The 20887-nt window shown below is 34.7% G+C and overlaps 3 protein-coding genes across 3 annotated transcripts; all 3 read right to left on the bottom strand.

Annotated features, from left to right (window-relative positions):
- Positions 1-1689: 1689 nt before the first annotated feature.
- Positions 1690-4066, bottom strand: LOC122596542 (lysine histidine transporter-like 7). The gene is made up of 5 exons (XM_043769141.1): positions 3722-4066; positions 3295-3428; positions 2737-3173; positions 2416-2547; positions 1690-2308 (listed from the first exon to the last, which is right to left on the bottom strand). The coding sequence occupies exons 1-3, from the start codon at positions 4012-4014 to the stop codon at positions 2905-2907; spliced, it is 696 nt and encodes a 231-aa protein (XP_043625076.1). The 5' UTR covers positions 4015-4066; the 3' UTR covers positions 1690-2308; positions 2416-2547; positions 2737-2904.
- On the bottom strand, positions 1823-2541 carry LOC122596906 (lysine histidine transporter-like 8). The gene is made up of 2 exons (XM_043769551.1): positions 2416-2541; positions 1823-2308 (listed from the first exon to the last, which is right to left on the bottom strand). The coding sequence occupies exons 1-2, from the start codon at positions 2539-2541 to the stop codon at positions 1823-1825; spliced, it is 612 nt and encodes a 203-aa protein (XP_043625486.1).
- A 10098-nt stretch (positions 4067-14164) lies between the features above and the next one.
- Positions 14165-15930, bottom strand: LOC122596905. The gene is made up of 2 exons (XM_043769549.1): positions 14673-15930; positions 14165-14586 (listed from the first exon to the last, which is right to left on the bottom strand). The coding sequence occupies exons 1-2, from the start codon at positions 15928-15930 to the stop codon at positions 14165-14167; spliced, it is 1680 nt and encodes a 559-aa protein (XP_043625484.1).
- Positions 15931-20887: the final 4957 nt, after the last annotated feature.

Below are 20887 nucleotides of genomic sequence, written 5' to 3'. Positions count from 1 at the left end.
AAGGACCAAAGCTGAAAGTGGTGGTTCATGATAGGGACGAAATCTGTAATTAACTTTAATCTAGTTTACGAGATTACCTATCACGTGCCTGACAAGCGACATCCTTTTTAACGGATGTTTATGGTCAAGACTAAAAGTGTTGACGGAACAAAGTTTTTTGGACTAAAACTGTAATTTATTAAACTTAAGGACGAAAGCTGCAAGTGAGGGTTCACGACAGAGACGATTTCTGTAATTAACTCTAACATATTTATTGTGGTGCCTTATGTTTATTCATTTAATCATTTTAAGCCCAAAATTAAAATTTCGTATATAAAAGTCCAATAATACATTTATCTCAGTCTTATAGATTAAAATTTGAGAATTGCCTAACCCAATTAACCTATTGGACCGCTCTTGGTTTAAGTTATATAAAAATACTTAGAGGTTATTTGGGATTGCGTTATAAAGTGATTACCTGATTATTGCGTTTGTAAAACGCAAATAATCTAAAAAAGTGTTTTAATGAAAAAGTGATTATCGGCTATGAAAACGCAGTTTTGAAAAAGCATGTACCTCCATACTTTTTCAAAAAACCGTTTTGAAAACGCATAATCTATTTTCAAAACGCAAATTTTGTTTTAGAATCGCAATACCAAACACCGGCTTAGATAGTCACTCGTGGATCAATCTGGCCACCCATGGGAAACTTGTGACAAACTGTCAAGATGGCTAAAGATAACTAATCTTGAACCTTATCAGATGAGCGATTGGTTGAATTCTATTGGGTGCATCAAGAGATATAGGCTCGTTATTCAACGCAATATTTTCATTTGGTGGTTGTAAGTGCACGTTTATGTTAATAGCAGTCTAGATTGTTTGGGCTTATTTGTAATATGTCTTTGTCATGTGATTGTCATTAATGAACTTTGTATTATACATAGAATACTATATTAAGTTTAAGTATTGAATGTGTAATAATATTCTGCTATGTGAAATACGACCTCGTATTTACAGGGTCAAATACGAGGCAACTATATGGGAATACGACCCCGTATTTGTAGGGACAAATACGAGGCCAATCACAGAATACGACCTCGTATTAATGACGGGCTGGGCTGGGCTGGATTTGCGAGCTCGACTCGCTGAAGTCCAATCGGGTGTTTTCCTATAAATACCGAACCCTAACAGAGATTAGGGTTGAACATTTGTCGAATTATCAACCATATATTGCAGGTTAATAGGTCAAAGGATTGTTCCGCTAGCACGAAGAAGATCTGTGAGGCAGCAGGTGATCTAGGAGCTTCGTTGTGAATCACCAAGTTATAGAGAGGGATTCCGCACCTCTGGATAACTGGAACAAACTATTAACGATCCGATTCAAGAGGACTTACAGTAGTGTCTCCTTTAGAAATACGGGACCATTAATGGCCACTTTTCAAATGGAGTCTAACATCAGTAATGAGATTTAACAAGCAGTAGTGACGCCTTCTTTTAATTTTGTCGACATCCTTTTTGTGTACTATTTTGTTGATAAAACAAAAAAGTCATCTGATGACAACAAAAGTGAGCGTCAAGATTGATCGTGAAATTTTTGATTTTGAAGAGACAAATTCTCTTAAACATCATATTTTCATCCGTTAATAACCCGTAGATTAAATGTATAAGACAACATCGAAGCCAGTAAATTTGTAACTGGAACTTCTCACATTTATAAAAAAGAATATGATTCGTTTTATACTCGTATATAATACATATTTGGTATTTAATTTGTTAGACTTTAACTATCTATAAAGAATAAAATCATATAGGGTTCTGTCTATCTATTGAACTATATATGTCATCATGGATGGAAAAAGTTGGCATCTAAACCTCTACAAACCAAGTTCCACACTGCACCAACAACTACAACAGTACTCAATCCCGCGCCTAAACAACCAAGCACAAAATTAAGCCACCACCTTACGGATTTCATTGGTGGTCTCTTGATTGCAATCCACATGAGGCATGGATACCCGAATGTCACATGTAAAGCAAGTCCTCCGGCAAGTAGTGCCAGGCTTGGAAGAAATGGAAAAGCAACCGATGTAAAGAATATAAAACCTCCGTAGAATATTCTGATTCCCATTCGGGTTAACTTTGGGCATTCCTTGCTTTTTATGAGGGCGTACGCACGCTCTAGGTTGTCAAAGACAACCATAGCGTAGATCTGGAAAGCCGCGATGCTACTTATAATGATTTGCACGTATATGAGGCCTAGCAAAGGTTTTGACGCGTTGTATTGAAGGGTGGATGATAGTGCCGTTAACATTCCTCCATTGACCGGAAACTGAAATCGTTTGGAGTATGTATTAAGTAGGTTAGATTAGAGATATATATAAGTTTAATTTATTGTAGGTTGTAAGCTAATTAAATAAAATCATTAGTTTCACTAACCTTGTTTCCAAATGTCCAGTATCCAACAATTGCTAGAGGAAACAAACACATTGCGATAATGACATATGATGCAACAACTCCTTTCCACATCAACTTTGATGATGGGCGATTTGTGGTTGATGGCATTGTACCCTGTAACAACAATAGTTAACATATGTGTCATTTTGGATTGATATGATTATATACAACTAAGACATATTGAGACTCATAATCCGTGAAAGACAATATTCGGTGAGATTTTTTTTTTACGGTTATATACACCTAGCATATATAATGTCCACATATATGTGAAATTGTGCATAATATTGAAATGAATAGTACCTGTATCTCTAACACCACATTATGGCCTCTAAATGCAACCGCAATGATCCCAAGTGCAGTAAAGATACTTCGAGTTTTTCCAACTTCTGATGTGACGGTTTCTGATGTATCATAAGCTACATTGTCTACCCTCCCTTTAGCAATAAAAACTATCCATAATATCGTACACTATGCAACAGCCACAGTTGCCCCAAGAAATGAGACAAAAGCGACCGAATGCAAGTTTGAACAAAACAAAGACACAAGAATGGCAAGACATACGAAAACCAAGAACCATTCTGTGGTTGTCAGCTGGTTTTTGGAAGAACAATCTTCGTCACACAAGAGTTGATAGAAAAGTTTCATTGTTCTTCCACCAGTGATTATGAGCAAGACACAGGTTCCTCCCGAAAGATACATCACGGGGAGCAATGCAAAAAGTTTTCCCAATTTAGCACCTGCACAATTCAATAAGAACGTAACAATTAATCATGTAAGTTAATTATGCATATACATGATTCACTTCTTGTGTAGTAAATAGTAACGATAATTAATTAAGATCATAATTAATAAACATACCGAAGGCGGCTATTGAAAGCTCAAGGTATCTACTGTAACGAATACCAGAGACAGTTTCATGAAGATTAAGAAGCAACCCAATGGTGTAGAGTTGCCATATATATGCAACAAATAAACACACTATGCCCCAAAACCTGCACCAAGAAAACGTTATTATTTACCTAGTAAATAACAAGAGTAACCTATATTTCTAAGTTATAATAATTAAAATTTTGATGTTGATGTCAATGAAGCACAGATCAACCGGTAAATGTCTGGTGACTGTGAGGAGACTTCATTGGATTTTACCCACATGTTTTAGGTTCAACTACTCCTTGGAGTGACAAGTCTGTGTGATTTTTCCCAGAATTCCCTAGTTGGGTTTATACTCTCCCAGACTCAAAAATTGAATGTCACATCAAAAAAATTTGGATGTTGATTTGCTTACCAACCGAGATATACGAATGCAAGGGGGAGGGAAAGTGCTTGGGTTCCGATTCCAGAAGAAAGCAAATGGAATGTCGCGGTCCACGAATTCCCTTTTCGTGATCGTGTTATAGGAAACCAATCGTCTGTTGGTTGGTTAATCGTTCCGACGTTATTGTTTTCCTTGGCTTCTATAGCTGGCTGTTTAGACTTGATAGTAATCAAGTTGTTCTGCAGCATTTGCATGTTTATGATATCGCCTTCGTCATTAATTATATGTATCTTATTATTATTATTCTTATTCTTATTATCCATAACTCTTTGAAATGTATAGACTTGTTTATATTAAGAGGGAGATAGATTTTGATCGATGGATGTTTTAATAAAAAAAAATGAAAGCAGGGAAGATCTTTTATACCTCACCCAACAAGGTTGATGATGACATAAAGTAAAATGAAAAGGAGAAATTGGAAGTTGCTACATGTGTGTAAAAGCTAAAAAGTGATTTGTAGTGTTTGGTCAATATGAGGCGATGTGTTCTCAAGCAAGCAGTGACGTAATCAAATTTGTACCAGCTTGATGTGATGTGTATAGTAGTTGAGCAAGCAGTGACGTAGTCAATATTTACGTGTTGTAAATATACCCATTAAAATAATATGTTTAATAAGCCACATGCGTATTCCAAACCGATTCAGTTGAACAGCTAAATTATATCCACATTTCATGATTTTATATTTCAAATTTTCAATGTTTATTCTAAATATATTGCGTTATATATTATGCTAAATATATTTCTTAGATACAGAAATGATTTCATTATCATTATTCTAAATATATCTCGTTCTATTGTTAATTAAAAATTTTTTTTCTTTTTTTTTTATTATTATTCTCATTCTATTGTTAGTTTAAATCTTTTTGTTTTTGGTTTTATTACTCTTCTCGTTTCATTTTTAACTTGATTAGACCTCTCCGATGGACAGAGACACCATAAATAAAATTAACTACTAATTACTTATTATGAGCGTTATTTTATCAAATGATAAATAAAATCTTATGTACGACCAAATAAATCTAATAAAAGATATTAGGATTTAACACTTTATAAAACTTTATTGTATCAATTACCCATATATTTTACGATAAAACCAAAAGGTTTTTTAATCATATTTTTATTATGTATGTAAAATTTGAAAGAAAACATAACTAAGTAGATAAAAAAAAAAAAAAGTAGATATAAAAGTGAGAGAGGAAATATAAAATGAATATAAAAAACATGTGTATTAAAGTATTAAATTTAACATTGTTATTTTACCAAGGTATGATAAAATACCAAAAAATATATATCTTACAATATTATCTGTTAGTAAAATATTAGAGGTAATTATCAATATAATTTAAATTTATATTATATTAAAGTAAATAATATTCCAAGTTAAAGATAATTATATACAAAGAGATCAATTACAAAGATTGACAATTATATTATAGATGTCTTTTAATTAGTTTTAATATCACTGAATATCTATCGTAGTTTATAAAAATAAACAAATATTAAGTTAGATCAAGTGATTTGTGCATTATAAAAAAAAAGAAGTGTTTTGTGCATAATATTAAAAATTAGAAGTCATGAGTTCTAATCTTGTATTTAACTTTTTTATTTGATATTTTAAAGTGTGAAAGAAAATGTCACATAAGCGAAAAGCTTAGTTGACACAAAAAGATAAGTAACACATAGGAAAAAACTATACTCTCTTAGTTATATAGAGATGTCTTAATTTCATTTTTTGCATATTTCTTTTTTAACGTAAACATTTTTGTTTGTGTAAAACATCATGCTATAAAAGACTAGATTTTAAATATATATTTTTTATATATAGTTTTATCAACTATTTCTATATGTAATAAAAGAAGATTCTATGACATAAACATTTTACAAAAATAGCTTACGTGTCACCCTCACATTTTTTCTTAAAGTTTATTTTTTTTGTTTAATTTACTTATGATTTCATAAATAGTTTCCTTCTTAAAATTTATTTTATTTTTATTATTAAATGATGTAATTTTTGTATGACAAATGTTTTTCGTTTAAAAAAAAACTCTAATAATTTTATCACAACTATAATCGTGATGATGAATTTTTTTAAACTTTTTATAAATATGTTCGGGTTAAACCTGGGTTGATTAGTTAGTTATATAATATAAAAAAATATTTACGTCCAACATTATAATAGTAAATTAAAATAAAACATCTTGAACAGATAAAAGAATAGTTTTAAAGTGTCCTGATACTACTTTTGATAAATGACTTTTTTAATTTGTTTCAATCTTGAACTCCAATTTAATATGAATAGTAATGTGTTCATCTATATGTTTGTGGGTTTAATATAGTTGATAAATGTTTCATGAAAAAAATCTAAGATTCAAATTTCAAAAAAACATATAAACAAATTGGTAAAAACAGTCTATATCAATAAAACTTTCATATTTTTAAAAGTGTGAATAAAACTGTTCAGACTAATAAGCGTGTACCCCATCATATACTTAGGGTGGACGGAGTGGGTCTGGTACCGGTTGGCACACCGTGCCGACCCTCCGGTATCGGTGGGGTGGGGATGGAAATGGGGAGGGTGGTGCCGGTTTTGCTGCCGATGTTGTGAACGTTACAAGTGACCGTTGGTTCTGTTTTTTTTTTTTTTTTTTTTTTAAACAAGCTGCCATTTTCATACATATATACACATTTTTGTATGTAGATGTTGCAGGAGAAACAAGACAGACGCCCCACATGTCCATCAGTACACTATTAATATTAATTAATTAAATTCAATTTTACAATTTATATCCTAAAGTTTAAACTATTTGTAATATTGATTCAAAAGTCCTTTTTGTTTTTATTTTTGTTTTTTATACATTATATTATTATTACTACTATTATTATTATTTAAAAATAGTTTTAGTTAATATTTAAAATAAAAATAAATAGAAATTAAATTAAATAGAAAAAGATGGGGAGGGGAGAGGAGGGGTGGCGAGGTGTTCCTAGCAAGGGGGGGGGGGGAGGGGAGGAGAAGAAAAATCGGGGAGGGGAGGAGTGGGGAAGCTCTCCCCCCACCCTTATAAGTGTGATGATGATTTATTCACGGGTGATTTCTATACACAAGGCAAGTGCATAAAAATCACCTTGCAAATAAATGATCTTTATGTTTACAAGCGTGTATAATACTCTACACACTATTAATGTGTAAAATTTTTTCGCGCATGTTTCTGACACTATTTAATGTAGATTATTTGTACATCAAAGGAAACCTTCCTAAGGATACGCTATCACTATGTAAAAGAGTTTAGCTTTAAGTCGACTCATTATACTAGAAAGAGCAAAAGAATTTAACTCATTTTGAATCTTATGAGCAAACTTCGTGATCGCCTAGCCAGTAGGGACATAAATTTGTCTCGTATACATCTTAGGTCATGTTTGTTAAGGACTTAAAAGGACTAAATTAAAAAGTATTTAATCTATTAAGTCATTAAAAATATTTGTTGATGGTGAAGACGTTGGTGGCAGAGACAGGTGGTAGTGGTAGCGGGGACATTATTAAAAGCAATTGATATAAAGGGGCTAATGTATTTATAATAATGATCAAAGGCTTGAAGGATATTTGTAATAAATAATTTTATTAAGACTATTATGAATATAAGCTACATGCCTGCATGATGCGGTGGTGTGGTGGCGATGGCGGCGGTGGTGGCGGTGTCTGTAACGATGTGGTTATTAATGTAGATATAAAAAGATGTAGTTCAGTTATTTTAAGTGAATGGGAGAACGTTGTTGTAAATAATTTTATTAAGGGTATCATATGTATATTATGTGAAGACATTCAAATTATTTCTTTTTTGAAAAAATGGGAGGGGATCAAATGCTTTATAAAGTAACATAGATAAATATATAACTAGATTAATACCCGGTCGGTGACCGGGTTACCAAGTAAACTTAAAAACCTTTTACTCAAAAATCAAGTTTATTATGAAATCGAGCATAATGTGAAAATAAAGTTTTAAATCTTGTACACTTTTCAATGTAACATAAGTCGGTTTGATATATATTAAGATTGTCAATACTCAACCTTACCCGAAATTCGACTTCAATCCGACCTGGGAAACTAACTTAGGGTTGTGAAATCTCAACCCGGTAACCCGCCAACTTTTTTTTTTTTTTGTCGGGGTCGGGTTGACCTTTTGGGTTAATAACTCAACCCATGAACCCAAAAGTTTTTAAATTAATGTTTTTTATTAGGTTGGCCCAACTCATTTGATCTGAAAACTCATAACCCATTTGATTTAAAATCAACTCATCAACCCATATAACCCACCAACCCATTGAACGCGCTAACCTATCAACCCATGTGATCTGAATCGACCCACCAACCAATTTAACTTGCTAACTCGATTTTTTGGGGATTTGTGGTTGGGTTCGGGTAGACGGGCTGGCAGGTTTTGTTTGAGATTTCCACGTCGATTTTGATATCAAGTCGGGTTCGGATTGGGTATTTTTAACCCATCAACCCGAACCTGTAAGTCTAAACCCGTTTTAATTATATTATAATTATACTTTTAGGAATTTTAGTTATTGTTCTATATAAAGTTATCTACCCGTGCAATGGAAATTTTAAAGTCAATGATTGATGAAGTTGATTGTCGCCACCCGTTTTCACAAATATTACCTAGATAAGCCTAGGAATAATAACTTCAACATCTATAATGCATTAAACTTTTAGTGAGTTGTGTTAATTACAATTAAAGAGTTTCAACCCAACAACCCCGTGTCAACATAACATGATTGACATCCCTATCATATTTGATCTTAATCACTAGTATAAGCATTTTACTATATTACCAGCCAACCCCCCCCCCCCCCCCCCCCCTTTCTTTTTCTCTTTCCTTTCTTGGGTTTTTATATTCATGTTATTTATACAATTTAAATTTACATGATAATTTTCATTTTTAAATATTTCACCCATAAATATCTATCAAAGTCCAAAAATAACGATAAAGTCGGTCACAATAACCTATTTAGTGCAAACAAAACTAACATTGATAGTTTTGATATAAACTTGACATGATATGAAGAAATTTAATTTTCTTAATTTGTATAGAAAAGTTTAAAATGTAAACTCGGATAATGATTTTTTCTTGTGACTGTCAATCTGATCTATTTAATTAGTCAACGTCAACTCTCTTCACCCAGAACAACTCATTTGACATATTTGAATAAAATTAACCGACTTAGAAGCATTAAAATTAAATTAAATTGACTCAAAACCAACCTATCTATACTTCTATATTTATACTATATTATAAAAAAAATAGCCTCATGTTGAAAGTTACATGGGGAAAAATGTCTAATATACTCTTAATGATTCAGTCACTTATCTTTTAAAATATTTTTATTAACCATTTACATCGTCCCCCACCATCACACCGCCGCACAGTGCGGGTGTCGTGCTAGTTTAAGTAAAACAAAATTTAATATATTTATTGTACATAAAGAATTTATAGTTTTGTTAATGTTTGGTGTAAAATGATAATGACATTAATTAAGTTGATCATTTATTTAAAGAAAGGCTAATATGAGACGGTATTTTATTAGAAAGTTAATTAAGTATATGAACTTGAGAAACAACAACCCCAATTTTTAAACAGTACACTGTCTTGGTAACTTTTTTTAAATGATAATTAAAGCTTGAATATGTAAGCTCCTCGCATGTTAGTTTAAAACATGTACAGAAGTTGTTTTTAACGTCAATATATTTAAACATCAGACAACTTGGAACTAGGTTAATTTTAGTAAGTTTGATTTTTAATTTAAAAGGCTAGGATTGTTTTGTTCAATCAATTTCAATGGTTTAGATATAAAGTTCAATTATTTTTTTCTCTTATCTCTACCAACAATATATATACTAGATTAATACCCAGTCGGTGACCGGGTTACCCGGTAAACTTATTTTTGTACATCTTTTGATATAACATATATAGAGTCGGGTTGTTATATATTAAGATTGTCAATACTTGATCTTACCAGAAATTCGACTTGAAACCGAATCAAAAAACTGGGTTAAGGTTGTGAAATCTCGACCCAGTAACCCGCTAACTTGATTTTTTTGGGCTGGGGTCAGGTTGAATTTTTGGGTTAAAAAGTCAACCCGTCAAATCAAAAATATTTAAATTAATATGATACTGGTACCGACCCATTTGACTCACCTCACCCAAAATCAACCCATTTGATATGTAAACCACCCAATCTTGACCCATTACTAAGCCATTTTCTCACACCCCGCCAAATCATTTTGGTGAGTTATGACTAATGCGGAATCATAACACAAATTGTACAATAGAACGACCACTAAACGTGTCGTTTTTATTTATTAAACATAATAATGTCTTTAAAACGTAACTTCTACAATAATAGTAATTTCAAATTACATAGGAGCTTATTTTTATTAACTAGTGCCAGACTCTTGAACGATCCATACGAGTTTCTTACTTTGCTCCATGATAATCCAACATACTAGTTACCTGAGAAATACATGCTAAAACGTCAACATAAAGTTGGTGAGTCATAGGTTTATCATATCAACATAGTTTATGGATCACAAGGTTTCCATAATATATATATATACTATAGCACTGAGCTCCCAATACCGAAGCTACGCGACAAAGAGCAACACCCTTAGATTAGCTAATTATTATGGCCATAGTGATGATGATTTAATAGTGTTTTGGGGATGTGGTTATTCTGATCTCAAACTAGTAAGAAGATAAAATTATGACTTATTTAAATGTGTTCAAATAGATAGATAATATATCAGTACAAGAAGATGTGGCTAAATGAATAAGACTATTTATAGATGAAATATAGTGTGTTGATGGGGGAAAGGAGCTGATTGACCAGGGGTGTAAGGAGAGTTTTGTCATCTTTTGCTTGTCTCCTATCACTAATTCCCTAGTTCCTAGATTGTGTCATACTACCTCTATCTAGACTATGCTGATGGACTATAACTATCACAAGTAAAGAAAGATCTTAGTTACCTATAATTGGAAAAACCTTCATGAAGTTTGCCTATCTTATTTGTTCCCCTCCACATGTACGGTTAGGAAGATGAAGAGAAATATTGGTGTCATGTCTTTTGTCTATAGCTCATAAATGTCATTTGTCTCAACACTCTTGTTCCCTAATGAGGGTTAGATACTTATACAAAAATGGAAGAATCTATATCTCCAAGGATGGAGGAGCTTGGTTGTAAACTAGTCAAAAGTGTATATTCTTTTTTTTCTCCATCTCGTTTCTTAACCAAGAAATTGAAGAGTTTTTGTTGTTTCATGTACCACTAGTTTACAAATATAGTGAGGTAGAAAGATGAAAGTAAGTGTTTGTATCAAACTAGATAGAACCTTGTATATAGTTATAAAAGTTTCTTGACTAGTTTCTTCATTTGGATATCATATTAAAGTAAATTCCCTTGACTTATTTTATGCCATTTCGTGAGTATTTTACTATGGTTAAGACCATATGGTCGATTTGGATAACAAGGGAAATGGACTTTGCATTTTTAATAGAAAGGCATATAAACATATATATTTATATATATAAACATGAGAAATTTGCGAATCACAACTCAATATAATTTACTAAATGATTTTTATATAAAATGTTGACCTGAAATTTGAGGGTTGTTACAGTATCTACTCGTTAAAGGAACTTTCGTCCCGAAAGTTATGTTGTGGACTCTGGAGAAGTTGGAAAAAGATGAGGATATTTCTGTTTCATCTGATCCTCACGTTCCCATGTAAACTCTGGGCCTCGCCTAGAGTTCCACCGAACTTTAACTATTGGGATGCGACTTTGTTTCAACCTCTTGGTTTCTCGGTCCATTATCTCCACCGGCTCTTCAATAAAATGCAATTTGTTATCCAATTGGAGTTCCTCTAGAGGAATAACCAGGTTGTCATCAGCTAAACATTTCTTCAAATTAGATATATGAAAAGTGTTGTGAACACCACTAAGTTCTTGTGGCAACTTCAACTTGTATGCTACGGGGCCAATTCTTACGATAATTTCAAACGGTCCGATGTATCTGGGATTTAGCTTTCCCCGTTTACTAAACCTTATCACACCTTTCCATGGTGACACTTTTAACATGACTTTGTCACCAACATGGAATTCCAATGGTTTTCTCCTAACATCAGCATAGCTTTTCTGGCGGTCTCTTGCTGCTTTCAACCTTTCTTGGATTTGAACAATCTTCTCAGTGGTTTCATGTATAATTTCGGGCCCGGTTATTTGACTATCTCCGATTTCAGTCCAACAGACAGGCGATCGACACTTTCTCCCATAAAGTGCCTCAAACGGAGCAGTCTTAATGCTAGTATGGTAACTATTGTTGTATGAAAACTCTGCTAAAGGTAAGTGCTTATCCCAACCATTGCCATTGTCGATCACACATGCTCTGAGCGTGTCTTCTAGAGTCTGAATGGTCCATTCACTTTGACCATCGGACTGGGGGTGATAAGCGGTGCTCATATCCAGTCGAGTTCCTAGACCTTCTTGAAGTGACTGCCAAAATCTAGAGGTAAACCTACTGTCACGGTCGGAGATGATAGAAATGGGAACCCCATGCCTTGAGACAATTTCCCTTAAGTACAATTGGGCTAGTTTTTTCCATTTTGTCAGTCTCTTTAATTGGCAAGAAATGTGCTCACTTAGTGAGACGATCTACTATCACCCAAATAGTGTCGTAACCTCCTTGTGTCTTTGGCAACTTCGTTATGAAATCCATGGCTATACCTTCCCACTTCCACTGCGGAATCTCAGGCTGTTGCAATAGTCCAGACGGCTTTTGGGTCTCTGCTTTTACCTTAGAACATGTGAGACATTTACTAACATAGGTGGCGATGTCGGCCTTCATATTAGGCCACCAATATAATTCTTTCAACCCATGATACATTTTATCAACTCCAGGGTGAATTAAATATCTTGTTTTATGTGCCTCATCCATTACTAACTTTCTTAGTCCCTCGAAACTAGGTACCCAAATTCGATTCATAAAATAACGGCTTCCATCTGCTTTGATTTCAAATTGGTTGTCCATTCCCCTCAAAGCTTCACCCTTTTCATTTTCTTTCATTAATGCCATAAGTTGTATATCTCGAATCTGAGAAGTGAGATTTGTACGAATTGTCATATTTAGTGCCCGGACTCAAAGTGGTTTGGTTCTTTCTTTTCGACTTAAAGCATCTGCAACCACATTTGCCTTCCCTGGGTGATAACGGATTTCACAATCATAATCATTTAGCAACTCTACCCATCTCCGCTGCCTCATGTTTAGATCTCTTTGATCAAAAATGTGTTGGAGGCTCTTGTGATCTGTAAACACTGTACACTTTGTTCCATAAAGGTAATGCCTCCACATTTTTAGCGCGAACACTACGGCTCCTAACTCCAAGTCATGGGTTGTATAATTCTTCTCATGTACTTTTAGTTGACGGGATGCGTATGCAATAACCTTCTGTCTTTGCATTAATACGCAACCCAAACCTTGGTGCGAGGTATCACAGTATACCACAAAATCTTCCGTTCCTTCCGGCAGTGATAGAATTGGTGCACTGCAAAGCTTTTGCTTCAGTAATTGAAAAATTTCCTATCTTTTTGAGTTAGTGAGGTTAAAGGTTGGGCTATTTTTGAAAAATTTTCTATAAATCGTCTATAATAACCCGCGAGGCCTAAAAATTGTCGAACCTCAGTTGGAGTTCTTGGTGCCTCCCAATTCTTAACAGCTTCAATCTTAGCAGGGTCTACATGGATACCTTGACTGTTGACTACGTGATCCAAAAATTGCACCTCTTGCAGCCAAAAATCACATTTTGATAATTTAGCATATAGTTGCTCATTTTTCAACAACTCTAAAATCATTCTCAAGTGTTGTTCATGTTCATCTTTGCTTTGAGAGTATATTAGTATATCATCGATGAACACAATGACAAATTTGTCAAAATATGGCTTGCACACTCGATTCATGAGGTCCATGAATACGGCTGGTGCGTTGGTCAAGCCAAATGGCATTACTAAAAATTCGTAATGACCATAACGTGTCCGAAATGCTGTCTTTGGGACATCCTCATCCTTGACTCGTAATTGATGATATCCAGACCTAAGATCAATCTTAGAGTAACAACTAGAACCTTGCAATTGGTCAAACAGATCGTCGATCCTCGAGAGAGGGTATCGGTTTTTCACGGTTAACTTATTTAATTCCCTATAATCTATACACATGCGAAAAGAGCCATCTTTCTTTTTCAAAAATAACACTGGAGCTCCCCATGGTGAGGAACTTGGTCGTATAAAGCCTTTATCTAATAGCTCTTGTAATTGACTCGATAACTCCTGCATCTCCGAAAGAGCTCATCTATATGGGGCTCATGCAACTGGATTGGCTCCAGGCACTAAGTCAATGCCAAACTCCACTTGTCTCGATGGAGGGAGTCCAGGTAAGTCTTCAGGGAAAACCTCAGGGTAGTCGCGTGCAATGGGCACGTCTTCAAGTCGTTTTTCATCCAGCTTCTTCTCTTTTATGTGTGTCAATATCGCATGATTCCCTTTTCTTAAGAACTTTTGAGCCTTCATGCACGAAATGATGTTCAATTTCGTGCCGCTCTTTTCACCTTGTATTATTAGTGTTTCACCATTCGAGAGAGGAATACGAACAATCTTCTCATGACAAGAAATTTCCGCACGATTACTTGCTAACCAATCCATCCCAACAACTACATCAAAACTTCCAAGTTCTACCGGTATTAAATCTATCTTAAATGGTTTGTTTGCCAAATCTAAGGTACAACCTTGAAATATACTATCCGTTTTTATTAACTTACCATTGGCTAGTTCTATGGAGTACTTAACATAGGGGAAATATTATTTAATGTACTGAATTCCTTAGCTATAAAACTCTTATCAGCACCAGTGTCAAATAAGACAGAAGCATAACAGTTGTTCAGTAAGAACGTACCCGTGACCAGATTGGGGTCCTGACGGGCTTCTACCGCTGTGATGACAAAAGCTCGCCCACGAGCTGGGCCAGCATTCTTGTTTTTCAACTTTGGGCAGTTGGGCTTGAAGTGACCCATTTCTCCACATCCATAGCATGACCCAGGGGTCACATTCTTAACCACTCCACTTCCTCCAGCTCCTTGTGCAAGAGGACCTTGTACAAGATTACCTTGTGCAGGAGCTGGACTCCTACAGTTTCGTGCCATGTGTCCCATTTTCTTACATCTTGCACAAACTATGGTACATGGACCAGTGTGGTGTTGATTGCATTTATTACAATAGGGGTGGTTTCCAGTGTACCCCTTTTTCACATTGGGTCCAACATTATATGCCCTGACCACATCTTGTCTCTTATTGGGGAAATGTCCAAAGTTTCTCCTATTATTTCCAACATTTCCTTCCCACTTCCTCTTTATCTCAACATTCCTCACTTCTGACGACTTCACTGTTGTTCCCTGGCGGATAATTTGTTCCATGAGGTCATGAGCCATTCGGACAGTACTTTGTATGTTATCTGGTTTTGAGGAGGTCACCATTCCTTGAACTGGTTGTGGAAGTCCCCATATGTATCGCTCGATCCTTTTATACTCTGGACTGACCATGGTGGGACATAAAAGAGCTAACTCATTGAAGCGGTTTGTATACTCCTGCATATTTGTACCTTTTACCTTCAGATTCCAAAATTCTACCTCCAACTTTTGGATTTCTGTTCGGGGGCAATACTCCTCAGTCATCATTCGTTTTAAATCTACCCACGGTGTTTCATAAGCAGCATCAATTCCCATAGTTTGGGTATAAGTGTTCCACCAGGTTAGGGCACCGTCTAGTAGGGTACCAGTAGCATACTTAACCCTATCTCCATTTGCACAGTTACTTATGCGAAAAACAGTTTCCATTTTCTCAAACCACCTAAGCAACCCTACTTCACCTTCTGTTCCATGGAAATTTTGGGGCTTGCAATATTGAAAATCTAGGAAACTACAATTCTGTGATCCATTGTTGAGCCTTGCGGGGGTGCTGCCCGTTCCATTCTGACTCCCTGATCCAATCTCTCTAGCTGCTTCTGCAGCTACCAATGCTTCAGCTACGCGTTGAGCTATCAATTGCTCAATTCTTGCAGTGCTCATGGGTGCCATTTTCTTCAAAAATTAAATAGATGAGATTTTAAATAAATGTAAGGAGAGTAACCAGCTTCTATGTAATTTCTGATGTCCTTTATTCCTTGATGATATGATTATATTATATATATATATATATATACATATTGTTAAATTTCACTACTAATATGTGCATCTACTCCTAACGTGAGGGAATAGAACTGATGCAAATGAATCTAAATCATACACCGTATAAGTACTCATATAGTTCCGGTTATTTCACTACTTTTGTCAGTAACTCTTCGCAATATGTCATCCTAGTAGGGATTAGTTAATCTATTCTTATCATATGACTATGAAAGATTACGACCTATCTCATGATCTAAGAGTTAGATGTACATTTAACATGTAAGTTCTTGGTAAAGTATTTTCTACTGTGATAAAAAAAAAATTAGTCATAAGGCTTTAACTAGACATGAGCATATATTGTTTAACTTGAAGTGCTACAATTCCTTGTCATATTCTTATCACATGTAGTCATGACTAGTTAACTGGACTCTTAAATTATAACATTTGAACTTGTCATGCTACTTGGAAGTTTTCACCTACATACATCCCAACAATGCTATTCTAATTAAACATGAATTATACTATCATGTCTTTCCCAAACCAGCCCATATTATGATATTCATTACAGTTTTGACCATAAAATAAGGCATCATGCGACATATAAAGTTGGTCATTTCACCATTAGTCACATATGCTGATCAAATTAAATCTTTAAGTAAACCATTAAGGCTTTACTTCTAAATACCATGTATGAAGACAATTTAATCAAAACGAGCTATTATAACTCAATTATTTCATTTTTAGTCAAGCTATTGTCATGAGGAAATTGTTGTACATTAAGAGGTCAACTTTTTGTGCAGCCATTTTAACCTTTTTATGACATTAGGTTACATCGTATTTAGGCAAGCCTATACCTTCAGGTTCTTCGAACTGATTTTTTTTTTTTTTTTTTCAGATGATCCTAACAGTTTTACAGGTGACAAATACATTGATCTCGTATTACCAATCAACCTTTATAAGGATTAAGTAACTCAAGATTCAATTTATGGCAGTTTGTTCTTCAATTATCTATAGTACAGTTTATTAACCATATGCTGTTAGAAAATTTTAATCTCAGGTGGCTTATATAACACTTGTAACATTAACTTGACAATATTTATTCAAAGATTTTTCCAAGCAGCTTAACCTTATGCCTATTATTTGTGAGTAGTTAGATAAGCAGAATTCTCACAAGTCATAAAAAAATTACTCTTGCGAAATTATCATATCATGGCTTGCAAGTTACACGCATTTAGATATATGATATCACAGAATATAACCTTCTCATCAGTCATAATACAAAACACAATCTGATTCATAATACATGATTCATAAGGACAAGTAATTGACGAAAAGGTTTTCTACTACAACACCACAGAATTACGTCCAGATTTCATACATCATTGAAACTAGTTAACGGCAATTTCCTACGCACACAACTTAGCCAGAACACGAGTATATAAAATAAGAAATAAGTTATTGGAGATTTTCCTACAACTACTTATTTTGAGTACTGAGTGATAGTGCCAAAGTACTTTTAGTCCTACATCATTCTTGATCCTGCTGTGTTCTTCTTCTACCTCCCATTGTACCCCCTTGGAACCACATCCCATGCATGGAGGAACTCTTCGAGGTCTCAAAAATTTGTGCTAAGCTGCTCCATCTGTTGCTCTGCATTCCGAATTCTCCAGTCCATTTCTGCTGCCCTTCTTTCCTCCGCAATCCTCCTGTTCCTCAACATCTCCACATCATTCATGTTACGCATTAGGCGTTCATTGGTAGCCGTCAGATTATTTGAGAGTTCTACTTCTCTATTGATCATATTATTTGTTGCCTGCTGGTACAACCCAAGTCTCTTTTCCATGGTATTGGTTCGACCCTCCAAGGCATGCACCTGGTTAGCGACGTGCTGCAGTTCTCCATATCCCGTCATCGCCATCATTCCCAGCTCCATGTGATCCATCCGCCGCTCCTGCTCATGAGCTACTGCCGCAAGAAGGGGCAATGTATGGTGTGGCTGTTCTTGGGTAAGCGGGTAAAGATTTCGGGTGTTGGACGATTCGCCATTGTCAGAGGTAGGAGCTGGCAGGTTAAGAGCGGTTCGCCATTCACTTATGTACTTTGGGATTTTTGTACTCCAATCCTTGTTAGTCTGTTTCCATTCCATTGGCTGCATCGGAGGAGGAGTTTGATAGCCTGATTGTTCTTCAACGGGCCAGAAGTAAGACCCGTTTGGGAGCGGCTCGGGTAATTGGTCTTGCACAATCTCCTTGTGACGCGGCTGTATCACACTCATTCGTGCCGTGTGGGTAATACGGGTTCCTGTTCTTGTTGGAACAGGAGGTAATGGCGTCACCTCGGGTACGATTGTAGGTTCATCCTCCGGGAACTCTTCTGGATCAGACTCTTCTTCGTAGAATCCCATTATGGCTTCTCCTTGCTGCTGTCCTGAATGGTGTGATTCGGCATCCGAATGGTTCATTGCTATGGGGTTTGCTTGGTGTTGTTCGTCAGAATCAGTTAGTATAACGTAAGGATCCATTGCTGTAAGAAAGATGTTAGTCAAGAATTACATCGATTTAGTACATAATCATGTTATAGTTCATGTTCAAGTTACGTTAATTCTTATATAGGTGGTGATACAGGCTCCTTCCATACAATAGTTAGGTAATTCGATGTGTTATAGATGTATATTGTGACTTAGATTAGACACAATATTCAGAATAGTTATGATACATTTTACATGTCCATGACATGTTCTAATACTCTGCTATAAAAAAAATTTCTATCAATGTTGAATTATAAAGTGACCATGTATCTAATAAGAACATGAGAGTTGATTTATTACCTGATCTCGTTTAACAACTAATCCTGTAACTAAAATAGTAGTTCATCATGAGTTCGAAATATATATATATATATAAATATATATTGTAGTAACAGCATCATGAAACTATACCTATATCGAAACAAAAATCTTTTAGTACTATTTTATAAGTGTTAATTTTCTACTATATTTTTGTAAAATTACTACAATTGAGCTTATCAGAGTGTTTATATTATGCTTATTTTATTTTGGTAGTTTAATTAGTATCTACCCGTTAAAGTTCACATCCAAATTCCTATCAAGCATTTTTTTTAAGAGCATCTACATGAAGTCATCTTATTAGGAAGTTCCGTTATAGTCTAGGTCTACTAATGCAATCCAACCAAATAAATTCTTAGACCCCACTAGTGCAACCTAGTTCTCTATAACAACCTGGCTCTGATGTCAATCTGTCACACCCCGCCAAATCATTTTGGCGAGTTATGACTAATGCGGAATCATAACACAAATTGTACAAGAGAACGACCACTAAACGTGTCGTTTTTATTTATTAAACATAATAATGTCTTTAAAACGTAACTTCTACAATAATAGTAATTTCAAATTACATAGGAGCTTATTTTTATTAACTAGTGCCAGACTCTTGAACGATCCATACGAGTTTCTTACTTTGCTCCATGATAATCCAACATACTAGTTACCTGAGAAATACATGCTAAAACGTCAACATAAAGTTGGTGAGTCATAGGTTTATCATATCAACATAGTTTATGGATCACAAGGTTTCCATAATATATATATATATATATACTATAGCACTGAGCTCCCAATACCGAAGCTTAACAATGATAAAGTTACCCCATGCGTAATACTTTCATCCTCAAGTACTATGGATCAAATAATTGTACACCCGTTTGATCATGCCGATCAAGTTAGTGCTACTAACTCGGGTGGGGGTGTCAAACCCAATAGATCTATTCACAACTACTCGCGCTTAAGTCCATAACTAACGGTATTCAAATAAGGGATTTGATAGGATGAGAAATAACTAAGGCAATATATAGTAACAAAATACTTGTGTCCAATCTTAAAACAAGTAAAAGTAATGCATGTATTCTCACCCCAAAATGAAATATTTAAAAAGGGGCTATGAACACACCTTAGAGTGGTAATGAGATTATGACGGTATCCGAGTTACGAGCTTCCTAAATAAACCATACAGTTTTTATTAATTATAATATTTACTTGACAACTTGCCATGCTAGATCGTTTAAGATTTATAGATTATAGGTCGACTGCCACTTTGTCTAGATTCTACATCTTTCATACATTTTTTATGTAAAATTGGAAGGTGTCTATTTATACAAATTTACGACAGAATATACATATAGAATCATAAGATTAGCATTAACTAAGAAGTCCCAATTACTTGCATTTTATCATCCTTTCTTTTGAGAGAGTTTACCACCACATATACTTCATGCTTCTTAGTGTAAATATGTTTATATATATAGATGCCACATGATATATGTATGAAAATATATTCATGTTCAGTGGTTTTATATGACATACAGATCGATACTACATTATGCATATCATATATTTATTCATCTAGAATCTATAATAGAAGTAGCAAAGTTACCCCATGTCTGAAAATCCATAAGGAGGTTTTAAAGAGCTTTACTTCATTTAGTTACTGATTGTATGTCAAAACTAACCCTTAGACATTATTTCATTTAGTTTTCTCTAGCTCGCTTAAGGTGTTGAAATGACAATATTGTGACACGATCGACTTTAGGATCAGGTTATCAAGTGAAGTTTGCAGTACTTGCAGTAAGAAGGGTCGAAAAGCGCGAGGGTGACGAGTCAAGCTCCTGAACAGTGATGTTCGAAATGGTACTACTAGTGAACAAGAGAAAGAGGTTCGAGTTTAAAAACACACTAAGAACATGCGAGAATTTGAAGGATGCAGAGCATGAGTTTACTTACATAAGTTTAGTGCTATTAAACCTCTAGATTACAACCCGAAACCGCAGCTACGCGACAAAGAGCAACACCCTT

The sequence above is a fragment of the Erigeron canadensis genome, chromosome 4 (genome assembly GCF_010389155.1).
Source record: "Erigeron canadensis isolate Cc75 chromosome 4, C_canadensis_v1, whole genome shotgun sequence".
Classification (NCBI taxonomy): domain Eukaryota; kingdom Viridiplantae; phylum Streptophyta; class Magnoliopsida; order Asterales; family Asteraceae; genus Erigeron; species Erigeron canadensis.
The sequence above is the reverse complement of the archived record's forward strand: the minus strand, read 5'-3'. Positions and strand labels throughout refer to the sequence as shown.